Source organism: Ricinus communis, chromosome 8 (genome assembly GCF_019578655.1).
Source record: "Ricinus communis isolate WT05 ecotype wild-type chromosome 8, ASM1957865v1, whole genome shotgun sequence".
NCBI lineage: Eukaryota > Viridiplantae > Streptophyta > Magnoliopsida > Malpighiales > Euphorbiaceae > Ricinus > Ricinus communis.
Window position 1 is genome coordinate 12,722,635 of NC_063263.1, and position 11,830 is coordinate 12,734,464.

Below are 11,830 nucleotides of genomic sequence, written 5' to 3' on the forward strand. Positions count from 1 at the left end.
GAACCTTCAGTGGCAATATTTCAGAAGAGAATTGCAGAACAATTCACCTTCTCTAAGGCTTATCCAAATTGTGCATCAAGCAATAATTTTATCATGGGATCTTTGAACATGCTAACGATATAATAATGACATCTGAAAGTTTCGACACTGATAATGAGTATTATGTTTTAACAGCATCTAGCAAAATGGTGATACAAAATATAGAACCACAATGTAACCGGCATAGTTGGGTATGTCAAAAATAAGAACACAACTGAAGCCTGCGTGCTCCGGCAGAAATGGCTAAAAGTTTTTGCGTTCAAAGACCCTCAAAGAACCGCATATGGTCTTCGAATGTCTCCCCGTGCCGTATTTTGGTTACAGAACCATCTTCTTCAATCTGAAAAATGAAACATGTTCAAACTTCAAGACACTTTTTATGACCAAAACATATTTCAAAAGCAGAAACCATTCGTCTCATTAAAAGTGGCATGCAGTACATAAGACGATCTCTGTAAACATTAGCAAAATGCAAATAGTTAAAAGAAAATGTCTGAAATGCTGGAGAAAAGAATTTTCCATATGATTTGGAAAGATGAAAGGTACTTTATGGAAGATTCAAAACTGACTCATACCCAGTACTCAGGAGGGCGCATCTTCAAATTGTATGTTGATGCCATACTCATGCAGTAAGCTCCAGCATCATGAACAACCAAACCAGCTCCCTGCAAACCACAAATGTTGATCAGAAAATTAAAGTATATATACTATCATAACTGAAACTGCCCAACAAAGAACCTGAAAAGATTACCTTAGATGGGGTTGGAAGTTCTCTACCCTTTCCTAAGAAATCAGCAGATTCACAGACAGGACCCACCACATCAAAAGTTGATACTTCGACAATAGGTTGTGCAGGAGAAACAAGTTCTATGTGCTGCAACAACACATTCAAAAGCTAATTAGAACCAAATAAAAAAGAAACATACTAAGCAGAAACAAGATAGTATTCAAGCCCCAGAACAGATGGTGAGTTCAGCTTGTGGGGGTGGGGGGATTGCTATCTAAGTTTCTTTATTAAACCCCTTCAAAGAAAAAGCCTTTTTCTTAAAGAGAGATGAAAGAGAATTCTGAGGAAAGCCATGTTGCTTCTCCTTCAAAATTGATTTAATTAATTACTACATGTCTGACATGTAAGAATGTTGTGAGGAAAAAACAGTGCCAGAATATCTGTCCCCAATAATTTAACTGATGCAGCATATTACAGTGAGTTTAGCAAATCATAAGCATGTATATAGGCTATTGCTCAGTTCAACATGAAAGAAAATGTTAAAATAGTAATTGCTTCCATTACCATTTTCTTGCATAACTGATAAGAAGATGTGTCCACTAAATTATGCTCCTATAGATAAGCTATGGAGAGATGAGATCTGCCTATGAGAAATAAGATGTGATTAATAGCAGTTGTACTATGTAGTTAATGAACCACGTGTCGAAACATATTTAGAAGTACTTGACACTAAGCCTTAAGCAATAGCGTAAATGGGCAAAATGAATAATAAGAAAAGAAGAATAATCAAAAGCCAAGAAAGATAAACAGTTTTTTCCTACTGTCAAACATGATCATAACATCAAAAGCTTTCATTACGCCCAGATCCTTACTTGATATGCATCATAAAGACTTGGACGAATAAGTTCAGCCATGCTACCATCGATCACAATAAAGTTTTTAGTCCCATTAGTTTTCACTCCAGTGACCCTGTTGACCAGGCAGCAGGTATTTGCAATTAATGATCTCCCTGGTTCAATGATGAGATTGAGATTCCGTGAGAGCACCAGTTCTCGAACCTAAATTGGCAACCACTTAGTTAAGAATGACATGAAATTATTACCGAATTTTAGCAATGCTAGCAAGTGGGCAGTTGATATAATGCTTTAGCGATGATACTGATCAAAGTAAAACTAAAATACTGGTCCTTGAAACATCAGCAGCTCTCTAAATCTAACAAAAATAACTGAAGAAATAAGCACATAAATTCCCAATAAATATCCCTTAGAGTAAGGCCATAGAATTTGCAGTTAAACATTAGTGAACTGGAGAACCAATCTGAATGTGTATCAACAATTGACAATTTTAAATAACGGCTGCAGAAAAAGTAAAAAATATGAATTATAAAAGAGCATGTGCCAATTAAGAAGCATGACTCACAGTGTCGATGAGATCTCTCGGAGTAGGAAGGACAGCGCCAGCATGATAATAATCTATACCCAAACCACCGCCAATGTTTAGATAATCAATTTCAAAGCCTTGAGCTCGAATTTCATCAATGTAGTTGACCATAAGAACTGCAGCATCTCTGAATATGTCCACCTAAAGTGCATAATAAAGAGAGCTTTAATATCAATAGAAACTATAAACCAGACAACTTGTGGCATTTACAGACAGACAGAATAGGCATGCTTGTATACTTATGCCCAAGACAAATGAGAAGTATAGGCTAACAAGGGTAGATGGAAAGTGAATAAGATCATCAATAATACTACAATATTGACAAGGTACAGCCATTGATAGTAAAGAAAATTGAAAAGGACACAATCATCATCACGTTCCTCACCAAGTAAGACAGACAGACACTTTTCTAATTCTTACACGCATTAGTCAAAATATATTCATATTCACCGCATGTTTTCAAGCCAGTAGATTCACTAAACATTAGTTAATAATTGGGCACCTAAAAATGTATGCAAGATTATACTTAAGGAGATAACTATTTTGAAGATAATTATTTTTAGGATTCTTGAAGGTTATAACAGTTAAACCTCTGAGCAGATAGACCATTACCAATGTTTAAAAGAAATTTCACACATGAAAAGCTAAATGAACTCAAATATCTGAAATATGGGGATTCCTAGGTCTACGTTACAAAATTCAAGCAGCATTCAAATTACTGGCCTACCTACTACAGACTAGGGGGAGTCACAATTTTTTAAGACTGGTCAGCTAACAGAATGCACAAGATCAAAATTGCACAAGGACAATGCATATCAAGATGACTACAAGCGAAAGAGAAGTGAATTACAATTTTTTTCCTCCAACAGCCATTAATAGTCATCCTCCTAATCCACAATGCTTAATTATAAACAGAAAATTACTGCAAAAAATAAAAATGAAATAAGGTGCACTGATAAAATACCTTGGTAATGGTAGAACCAAGATGGCAATGGGCTCCCACAAGCTTAAGCTCATTAGGGTGTGCCTTAACAGCATCCAGAAACCATTGCAGCTTCTCATTTCTAATGCCAAATTTAGAGTTCTTGTTACCAGTGGCAACATAAGGATGGACCTAAGGATCAAAACAAAAAATATTTAGCAATCATAACAAAGATTTCAAATACAGAAACTTCAACTACAGCCTTTATCACAAACGTTTAGACAATTAATCAGCTTAATCTCCAAACAAATCTATAGTTTGTGATATATAACTCCAATATCTTGATTCTTATGGATTAGAGATTTAGTTGGTGATGGAAACAAAATGAGGAGACATCAGCATGGGTCGATGGGCTATTAGCTAGGTATAACAGGCTGTATTAAAAACACAGAGGTGGTGGGCTGTGATGTTTCCAGGATTTGATTACAGTGATTCTATTGATCATGCAAGTGGGTCACACAGATACTTATCTGAAAACTACCCGCATTGTTTCATCCAAGCATATAAAAAGATGGAAAGCCATATATGAAGTGGTCAACCAGATAGTTACGGTTTGTTTTAACTAAAACAATGTTAATCAATTTCAATGTGTAACTCAATTTCAATGCTTTTACACACACATACAAAAAAAAAAAAGAACTTGAATTCTGGAACCTGATCAGCAATGATGACTTCTAAAACAACTCCAATGCAACAAACTATAACTTCATATAAAAAATAATGCGGCTCAAGTTCCGATTCCTGAAATTCTAAAGTCGAACAAATTGCGAATAAATAAACCACTTCTTATCAAAAAGCATGATAGACCATCTCAGCGAATAATATTTGGGCTCCAATATAGACAAACTCTCCACCAGACTTATCTTCAAACATTTGAGTAACTATTCTTTTCTTATGCAAATCAAGCATCTCATTTGTCTAACTTAGTTTAGCAATGAATTAACTAAGTCAACTGACAAAGCCTTTTAAGTAGGCACTATCTATTATACCACCTAACCTGACATAACATAAGATCTCATACTTTTTACTATGACATCACTTGCTTTACCTGGTAAAGTATCTAATTGTTGTATAAAGGGACAATCACATACCTGAGGATCCACATCTGGATTGATCCGGAGTAAAACATTAATCTTTTCTCCAGCAATTCTAGAAGCTGCTACAATATTCTCTAAATCAAATTCACTATCTACATTAACAAAAACACCTTCCTCAGCAGCTAAAACCAGGTCCTCCAAGAGCTTCCCGTTTCCATTAAAAATACACCTGATAATTGACATGTTAACCCAAATTAGGCATGCAAAAAATGCCACAGTTCAGTATCAATTAGTGCAACCCATACATTTCAACATAGGTCTGATGACACTAAAACTAGGCAAATAAAGAAGATAAAAAACACACACGCGCAATTCTTGCCATAGCAATTAAAAAAAGGAAGGTTCAAAGGGCATACTTTTTGGGATCATATCCAGCACGAAGAGCCAACCTAAGCTCATTACCACTAACAAGCACAGCTCCACAACCCAACTGTCTCAGGTGTTCCAAAATCTTGAAATTATTATTAGCCTTAATTGCATAACCAATAATAGAATTTAATCCCTCTAAAGCACTCTTATAAGCCTCCACATTTCTAGTAATCTGTGGCTTACTATACAAATAAAAAGGTCTTTTCTCAACACTCTCCATGACATCCTGAACCTTAAGATTCTCACAGTAGAGAAACCCATCATTTGATTTAGTGAAACAATGCTTGAATTGAGCAGTTTCTTGAGTTAGAGTTGGGTTTTGTGATAAAACCGCTTTAAGAGTAAGAGAGAGGGGCTTTGGAGAGGTTCTAGTGAATTTGACGGGTAAAGTCGAAGTTTTAAGAAATGGGTTTTGCTTTAAATGATGAAAAGTGATGTTCTTCGAGAGAGTAGGTGGATGAGCAAGATGGGTTGTAGTCGCCGCCATTGATGAACCAGAAAGTGTAAAGACAGAAGATTTTGAGGGTTTAAAGGTACTGTACACTGGAGTGTTATTAAGACTAAAAACGTCAAGTAGTAGAAACTTTTGGAATAAATTACGTTTGTTGTTCAGTCACGTGTTGCTTTGATAATAATTGTAAGAAAATAATTTATTCTCAATGTTTTACATTTCGAGAAAACTTTAAGTACTGAAATTGCAATTATTTTGAGGTGAGAAAACCGATTCACAATTTTACATAAGAGGCAACCTAAGCTTTTTTCTTTTTCTTTTTCTTTCCCATAAAAAATTCAAATATATTTTATTATGAGTTTCATCTTTATTTCATATGGAGTTTAAAACATGCAAAGAGTAGTTATATTTTATGAAACAGTTGAAATTCACTTATTTTTTTAGAATTTATTTGAATTTTTTCTTTACCCGTTGTCTTTCTTTTTTGGTTAAAAATAGTCGATTTTAAAGAAAATCGGAGGAATTGTTTATAATATAAACTCTTGGAAATTATGATTTCTTATATAATTATATTTTAAATGAAGTCAAATTTGTAAAATGTAATACTCAGAAAAATACAAATAAAGCAAATGAACCAAAAAAGAAAACAAAGAAAGTAACCCTGAAGAGGTTAAAAGGAGATGGACATCAACTCTTTAATCTAATATAATAGATTAGAAGACAAATCTTCCAATTGCTAGTTAGAAGCAACAAAAATACGTACCCATAACTTAGTGGAGCACCGCAAACAAGCAATTGACTTGTGCTTCTATCAATACTTACTTTAAATAATTATATTATAATATTTTAAGAGTTTTAATTTAACTATATATTTAAAATATATATTTATAATTTAAAGAAATGCATATCATCTTATTCAAAGTTGAAATTAAACTTTTTTTAACTGTAATTATCAAATTTTATTTTATTTATTTTTAATATTAAAAGCTATTTCTGAAAACACTTTAAGTTATAGAAATTACTTTTTGTAAGAAATTATAATCTTTTTTCTAAAGCTGTTCTCAATAATTAGACAAAAAAATAGTGGTTTTTATTATTATTTAGAATGAGTTTGTTTGTTTTTTTTTTTTTTTTTTTTTTAGAATATCCCTTGTATAGTTTGTATTCAAATAGATATCATGATTAACCTCATCATTAGTTTGGAGTGGACAAACTTGAGAATAGAATGAAGAGAAAAGAAAAAGATATAACAAAACATGCTAAAGATAGAAAACCAGAAAGAAAAATGTAACAGATTTTAGATCCCATAATATACATATGGATTTTCCCGGGAAAAGAAAAAAGAAGAAAAGAAGAGACATTTGTTAGTAAGTTGGTTAAAGATTTCATGCGCGTTTTTTGGAGCACAAAAATCCGACGGAGTGGCTTGCATTTAGCTTCCCATCTCTATATTTTCTCAACAGAATAACAACAGCCTGTCAATATCTAATGCAAGAAAGGTCTCTTTTTTTCCTCTCTCTAAATTTGTAACATATCATATATATCTTTCTATCCATTTTTGGAGCCGTCCTCTTAGGGGCCTCAGGATTTTAGAAATCTTCAGTCTTCGCTTCCTTATATACTTACCCTTCTTTTTCTCTCATGGTTCCTTTCATTCTTGCCAATTGGTATAATCTCTTTCTCTTCTTCTTCTTCCACTAAACTCATCCAGTTCTTGCATTTTCTTCATCATCTTTAGCTACCCTTGTTGTTAATATGCTTCTGAATTTGTATACTTTTTTATCATTCAGCATGTAAACTCTTAAATACATTTGTTTCTTCTGGAGAATTTAATTTGGTTTTGTTTCATACATTTTTGTAGGCTGGCTAGCATGAAATGTAGTTTCATTTTGCAATGTTTTATGCATTGGTTTTGATGTGCAAGTTCTTAACATGCCAATATTATTGCATAGGGTCAGAATGTACATGCAAGTGAGCCATTGTTTAGTATTTCTGTTGCAATGACTTTTCTCATTAGAAACTCGGATGCTTTAACTTTTTTTAGTTTTGATGTTTTGAAGTGCTACTGCAAGGACGCGTTTGTTTCACTTTGGATCTTTTATTTTCTTGGATCTCTTTATATGGTTGCAGGCATATAAGTCTTTATTAAGGAGCAATATTTTTTGGGTGCATATTATTTTTGCCATCTTGAGATTGATAGACCTTTCGGAATTTAATCATGGCCATGGCCGACACACAGTCTGGGCCGCTTGATAGACATATCAAAGCAGGTACGCGTTCGACGATATAAAAAGGTTGATGGCTTATGTTAATTTGCAGATCCTGGTTCATATATCTAAGTTGTTGTATTAATATCTTTAAATGTGTTTACCTCTGAATATTGATTATGCAGGTCCAGAGAAATCTGACACTGATAACGTTGAGGATGAGAGGAAGACTAGGCTTGCAGCTTTGAAGAAGAAGGCAATTAATGCCTCCAACAAGTTCAGGAACTCCTTGACAAAGAAGGGCCGCAGACACAGCAGAGTGATGTCTGTTGCAATTGAGGACGATATTAATGCTGAGGAATTGCAGGCAGTGGATGCATTTCGCCAAGTACTTATCCTTGATGAGCTTCTGCCCTCTAAACATGATGATCACCATTTGATGCTCAGGTTATTTACCTTTTCCTTTTCAGCAGATGATTGAGGCTGTGTTTACACACTATCTCTGCTTCTAATTTGTTCAATGCTAGGACAAGAATATTGTCCCAGGAATTCACAGAAAAGGGAAAAAAAGAGTTTGCTTGTGATAACATATTCTTCATCAGGAGATTTTTAGAGGTCTTATCATAACATTTGTGCATTTAAGATTGGTTTCTCTATATTTGACTGGATGATAATTAAAGCAAAGTGGTAGTCGTTCTGATGTAACAGACAATGACTTGGGTCGTTATTATCACGATTTTCAGGTTTTTGAAGGCCAGGAAATTTGATGCTGAGAAAGCAAAGCAAATGTGGTCTGATATGCTCCAGTGGAGGAAGGAATTTGGCACTGACACAATCATAGAGGTAATTAACAAAAACTGGTTGAAAGAATAATTTCCTCTGTAATGCCATTGTATTAGTCACCCTATGGAATCTCCTGATATGTCTGGCATCCATGTTGTCCTCTGAACTTTATTTTCCATGTTTCTTCAGGACTTTGAGTTCCAGGAATTGGATGAAGTCGTGAAATACTATCCACAGGGATACCATGGTATTGATAAGGAGGGGCGACCTGTATACATTGAGAAACTTGGTGATGTTGATGCTAACAAGCTGCTGCAAGTCACAACATTAGAGCGATATGTGAAGTACCATGTTAGGGAGTTTGAGAAAACCTTTGCTTATAAGTTCCCAGCCTGTTCAGTTGCAGCAAAGAAGCACATTGACCAGAGCACCACCATTTTGGATGTGCAAGGAGTGGTATGTTCAGGATTCTTACTTTCTAAACTATGTAAATCCATTAGAATAGTTGTCGTAACATCTCAAGCTTTGAGACTTTGAATTGCCTTCAATTTCTTGCTCTGATTTTAGACAAGTCTAACACCAAGTTTCCATGACTTAGGGTCTTAAACAATTCACTAAAACAGCAAGGGAACTCATTAGTCGTATTCAAAAGATTGACGGTGACAATTACCCCGAGGTAGTCATTTTTCTTTTAAGCTTGTCTCCTTCATGATCTTTGCTTTCTTCCATTGGATGAATTACATATTCTTGTTATACCTGATATTAATTGAATGCCTTCATTATTTGCAGACCCTGAACCGCATGTTCATCATCAATGGTGGGGCAGGATTCAGGCTGTTATGGAACACCGTTAAGCAGTTCCTTGATCCCAAGACTGCTGCCAAAATCCATGTGAGTATTCATCATCTGCTTCATCTTTAAAGGCTGCTGCCTCAATTACAAGGAAAGAATAAACAAAGAAACAAAAGCACTTCTTCAATTCTAGTACTGTCACTAAATTATTAAATGATATTTCTGCCAGGTCCTCGGTAGCAAATACCAGAGCAAGTTGCTTGAAGTAATTGATGCTAGGTAAGTTAATTCTTGCTGTATTACAGGAAACTTGTATAATCTAATTTCTTTTTTTTAAATCTTCCTGTTTTTATATACTTGTTACAAGAGTATATCTTCTAAATTTCTCTGCTAAGCCACATGCCCTTTTCTCTTTTCCTCAACTGCAACCAGTGAGCTGCCAGAGTTTCTGGGTGGTACTTGTAATTGTGCTGATAAGGGCGGCTGTATGCGCTCTGATAAGGGTCCATGGCATGATCCAGAAATAATGAAGGTAAAACTGTTGCTACTTGTGCATTCTACTTGATACATTTCATTTCATTTACGGAGTGTATGCGTATAGGAGACAGTTAAAAAGGAATTTTTCCATTTTGTGATCCAGGTGGTGCAAAATGGGGGAGCCACATGCCGTAGGAGAACTCTGTCAGGAATTGAGGAGAAGAAAATTTCTGAAGATGAGAAGGTATGCACATTGGTAGCTTTTTCCTAGCCAGATTGTGGTACTTCAGTTTTCATGGGTTCTTGACTCTCTCATTACTACATTTAAAATGCACCAATTGGGCACGATTTCTTTTGCCCAACTCTTTGAGTTTTTATGCCATTGATTGATTGCTGAACTTCTCCCTCTTTTCTTTTCCCTTTTGCTGGTGGTGTTTTAACAACATGAAGAGATGTGATTCTTTCACAGTAGAAGCAACTGTGCATGTTGAGCATCCAAAACTCTCTCCATTCACTGAAGAAGTAAGTTTCCTGAAATCCCATCTTATATCAGCAACGCACAATAATGAAAAGGCTGAAATATTAGCTTGAAAGTTTATCAAGTTATCTTGGCCTTTTCTAATCCTGAATCATCCTGTTAAACTAATCTCCTGCATTATCTCGCCTTTGCCTTCTGTCATTTTTTTTTCTTGTATCTCCGTTATGTGTTTGCAGTTTCCTATTGGCAACCAGACCAATATCGTCAACAACTTTGACAAACTCATTCCAATGGTTGACAAGTCTGTCGATTCTGCTTGGCACACTCCAATGGACAATAATGGATTCGACGTCTCCAGAGGTATGCAATTTATATGTGATACATTTGTTTCATCAAAATCAGAGCTTATCAATCTTTGCGTCAGATACATGCACTCCACATTCAGTTGCTTTCTACAATTTTCAAGGATGTATTCGATTATCAACATTACAAATCAATTTCCAAATTTTGCAGATCAGTTCCCACTGCATGGTGGTTGTAGGGCTGATTCAATTAACAATCCAATCATAAGTGGGGTTATGGCCTTGGTGATGGGGATTGTGACCATGGTTCGCATGACACGCAACATGCCACGAAGACTTACTGAAGCTGCTATCTATGGTAATCAGGTTTACTATGATGATGCAATGGTGAAAGGCCGCGCACTGCCACCAGCTTCCATCCCCACTGCTGACTACAAGAACATGATGATTCGCATGGCTGCTATGGAAGAGAAGCTGAATGTTCTCGCCACAAAACCTCAAGTCATGCCACCTGAAAAGGAGGAATTGCTGAATGCTGCCATAAGGCGCGCTGATGTCCTGGAGCAAGAGCTGGCTGCAACCAAGAAGGTACCTACCTGATCTCTGCTTTAAAATAACTACGTCATGACAAACAGTACCATTAATGTTTCTGATTCTTGTTCGTATAGGCACTGGATGATGCAGTTGCTAAACATCAGGAACTCATGGAGTACGTTGAAAAGAAGAAGAAGAAGAAGAAGGTAAGCAAATGTGGCAACTGTTCTTTTTTAGTTACTCATGCACAAGAAAAATCCTAACTAAATTTTCTTTTCCGACATTTCAGTTTTTCGGATTTTAACTGGGAAATCCATAACCACAGTGCTGCTGCTTTTTCTGCAATTCTCCACATATAGCATGATAAAATTTACTGATATTGGTGGCGATAGAAGTCTTTCTGCCCTGTAATTATTATTATTATTATTATTATTATTCTGAGTGTTTTCTGCTTTGTATAATACATTTTTCTGGGGTTTCTTGTTCATAATTGTGCAAGCTGGAGTGATTATTATGGACTTCCCTGTAATCGATCGAGTTGTTTCTGTAACCAAAATCAAAGATAAATGGTTAGTCAAAGTTCTAGCGACTTGTCACTGAATTTGCCAAGAAAATATATGTGTTCAATATTTTTAAAAACAAAAAATGTCTACACATTATAACTTTTTACAGAACTTACTGTGTGCAAAACCATATGAACATTTCTTTCCCATATGAAAGAATACACGCATGTTAACGAATATTTTTGTTCTAAATTCATTGATTTGATGTTTTTTCTTTTAAAAATTGGAGGAGCTAATAAAAATTACAAGCCAGCATTCAGACCAAATAAAATGATTTATTTTTTAATAAACTCAAATTAAACTAAATAAAAAGGTAAAATCCAACTATATAAACTCAACTTTTTATTAATCAAATCAACTAAAAAAGTAAACCGAACTGAATTAAGTATAAAATCTACTTTAGTGTTAAAATATTTTTATCAACAAATAAGAAAATTCTGTTAGTTTGATCTAAATCTTTATAACTTAAAACCGTATTGCACTGAATTAATTATAGTTGTTTAGTTAAAAAGAAAAAGTGATCTGTGGACTATGATTGTGCCAGAATTGTGTTTATGTATGTCAGTTTTTGTCCTTGTCCGCAATCTTA

At 34.9% G+C, this 11,830-nt stretch overlaps 2 protein-coding genes across 3 annotated transcripts; one reads left to right on the forward strand and one right to left on the reverse strand.

Moving 5' to 3' along the window:
• Positions 1–68: 68 nt before the first annotated feature.
• On the reverse strand, positions 69–5,229 carry LOC8285351 (diaminopimelate decarboxylase 1, chloroplastic). The gene is made up of 8 exons (XM_002512895.4): positions 4,642–5,229; positions 4,280–4,454; positions 3,171–3,320; positions 2,186–2,347; positions 1,639–1,824; positions 791–913; positions 615–704; positions 69–379 (listed from the first exon to the last, which is right to left on the reverse strand). Exons 1-8 carry the CDS (start codon positions 5,139–5,141, stop codon positions 299–301), a joined length of 1,467 nt encoding a protein of 488 aa, XP_002512941.1. The 5' UTR covers positions 5,142–5,229; the 3' UTR covers positions 69–298.
• A 1,111-nt stretch (positions 5,230–6,340) lies between these two features.
• Positions 6,341–11,279, forward strand: LOC8285745 (phosphatidylinositol/phosphatidylcholine transfer protein SFH3). 2 transcript variants are annotated; one of them, XM_025156208.2, is made up of 15 exons: positions 6,341–6,604; positions 7,236–7,375; positions 7,498–7,759; positions 8,056–8,155; positions 8,285–8,551; positions 8,694–8,771; positions 8,885–8,986; positions 9,117–9,166; positions 9,320–9,419; positions 9,528–9,608; positions 9,815–9,886; positions 10,079–10,202; positions 10,356–10,732; positions 10,813–10,884; positions 10,968–11,279. In XM_025156208.2, exons 2-15 carry the CDS (start codon positions 7,324–7,326, stop codon positions 10,980–10,982), a joined length of 1,752 nt encoding a protein of 583 aa, XP_025011976.1. In that variant the 5' UTR covers positions 6,341–6,604; positions 7,236–7,323; the 3' UTR covers positions 10,983–11,279. The 2 variants fall into 2 exon arrangements, with proteins under 2 accessions (XP_025011976.1, XP_015570835.1); XM_015715349.3 differs by lacking the exon at positions 6,341–6,604 and adding an exon at positions 6,620–6,772.
• Positions 11,280–11,830: the final 551 nt, after the last annotated feature.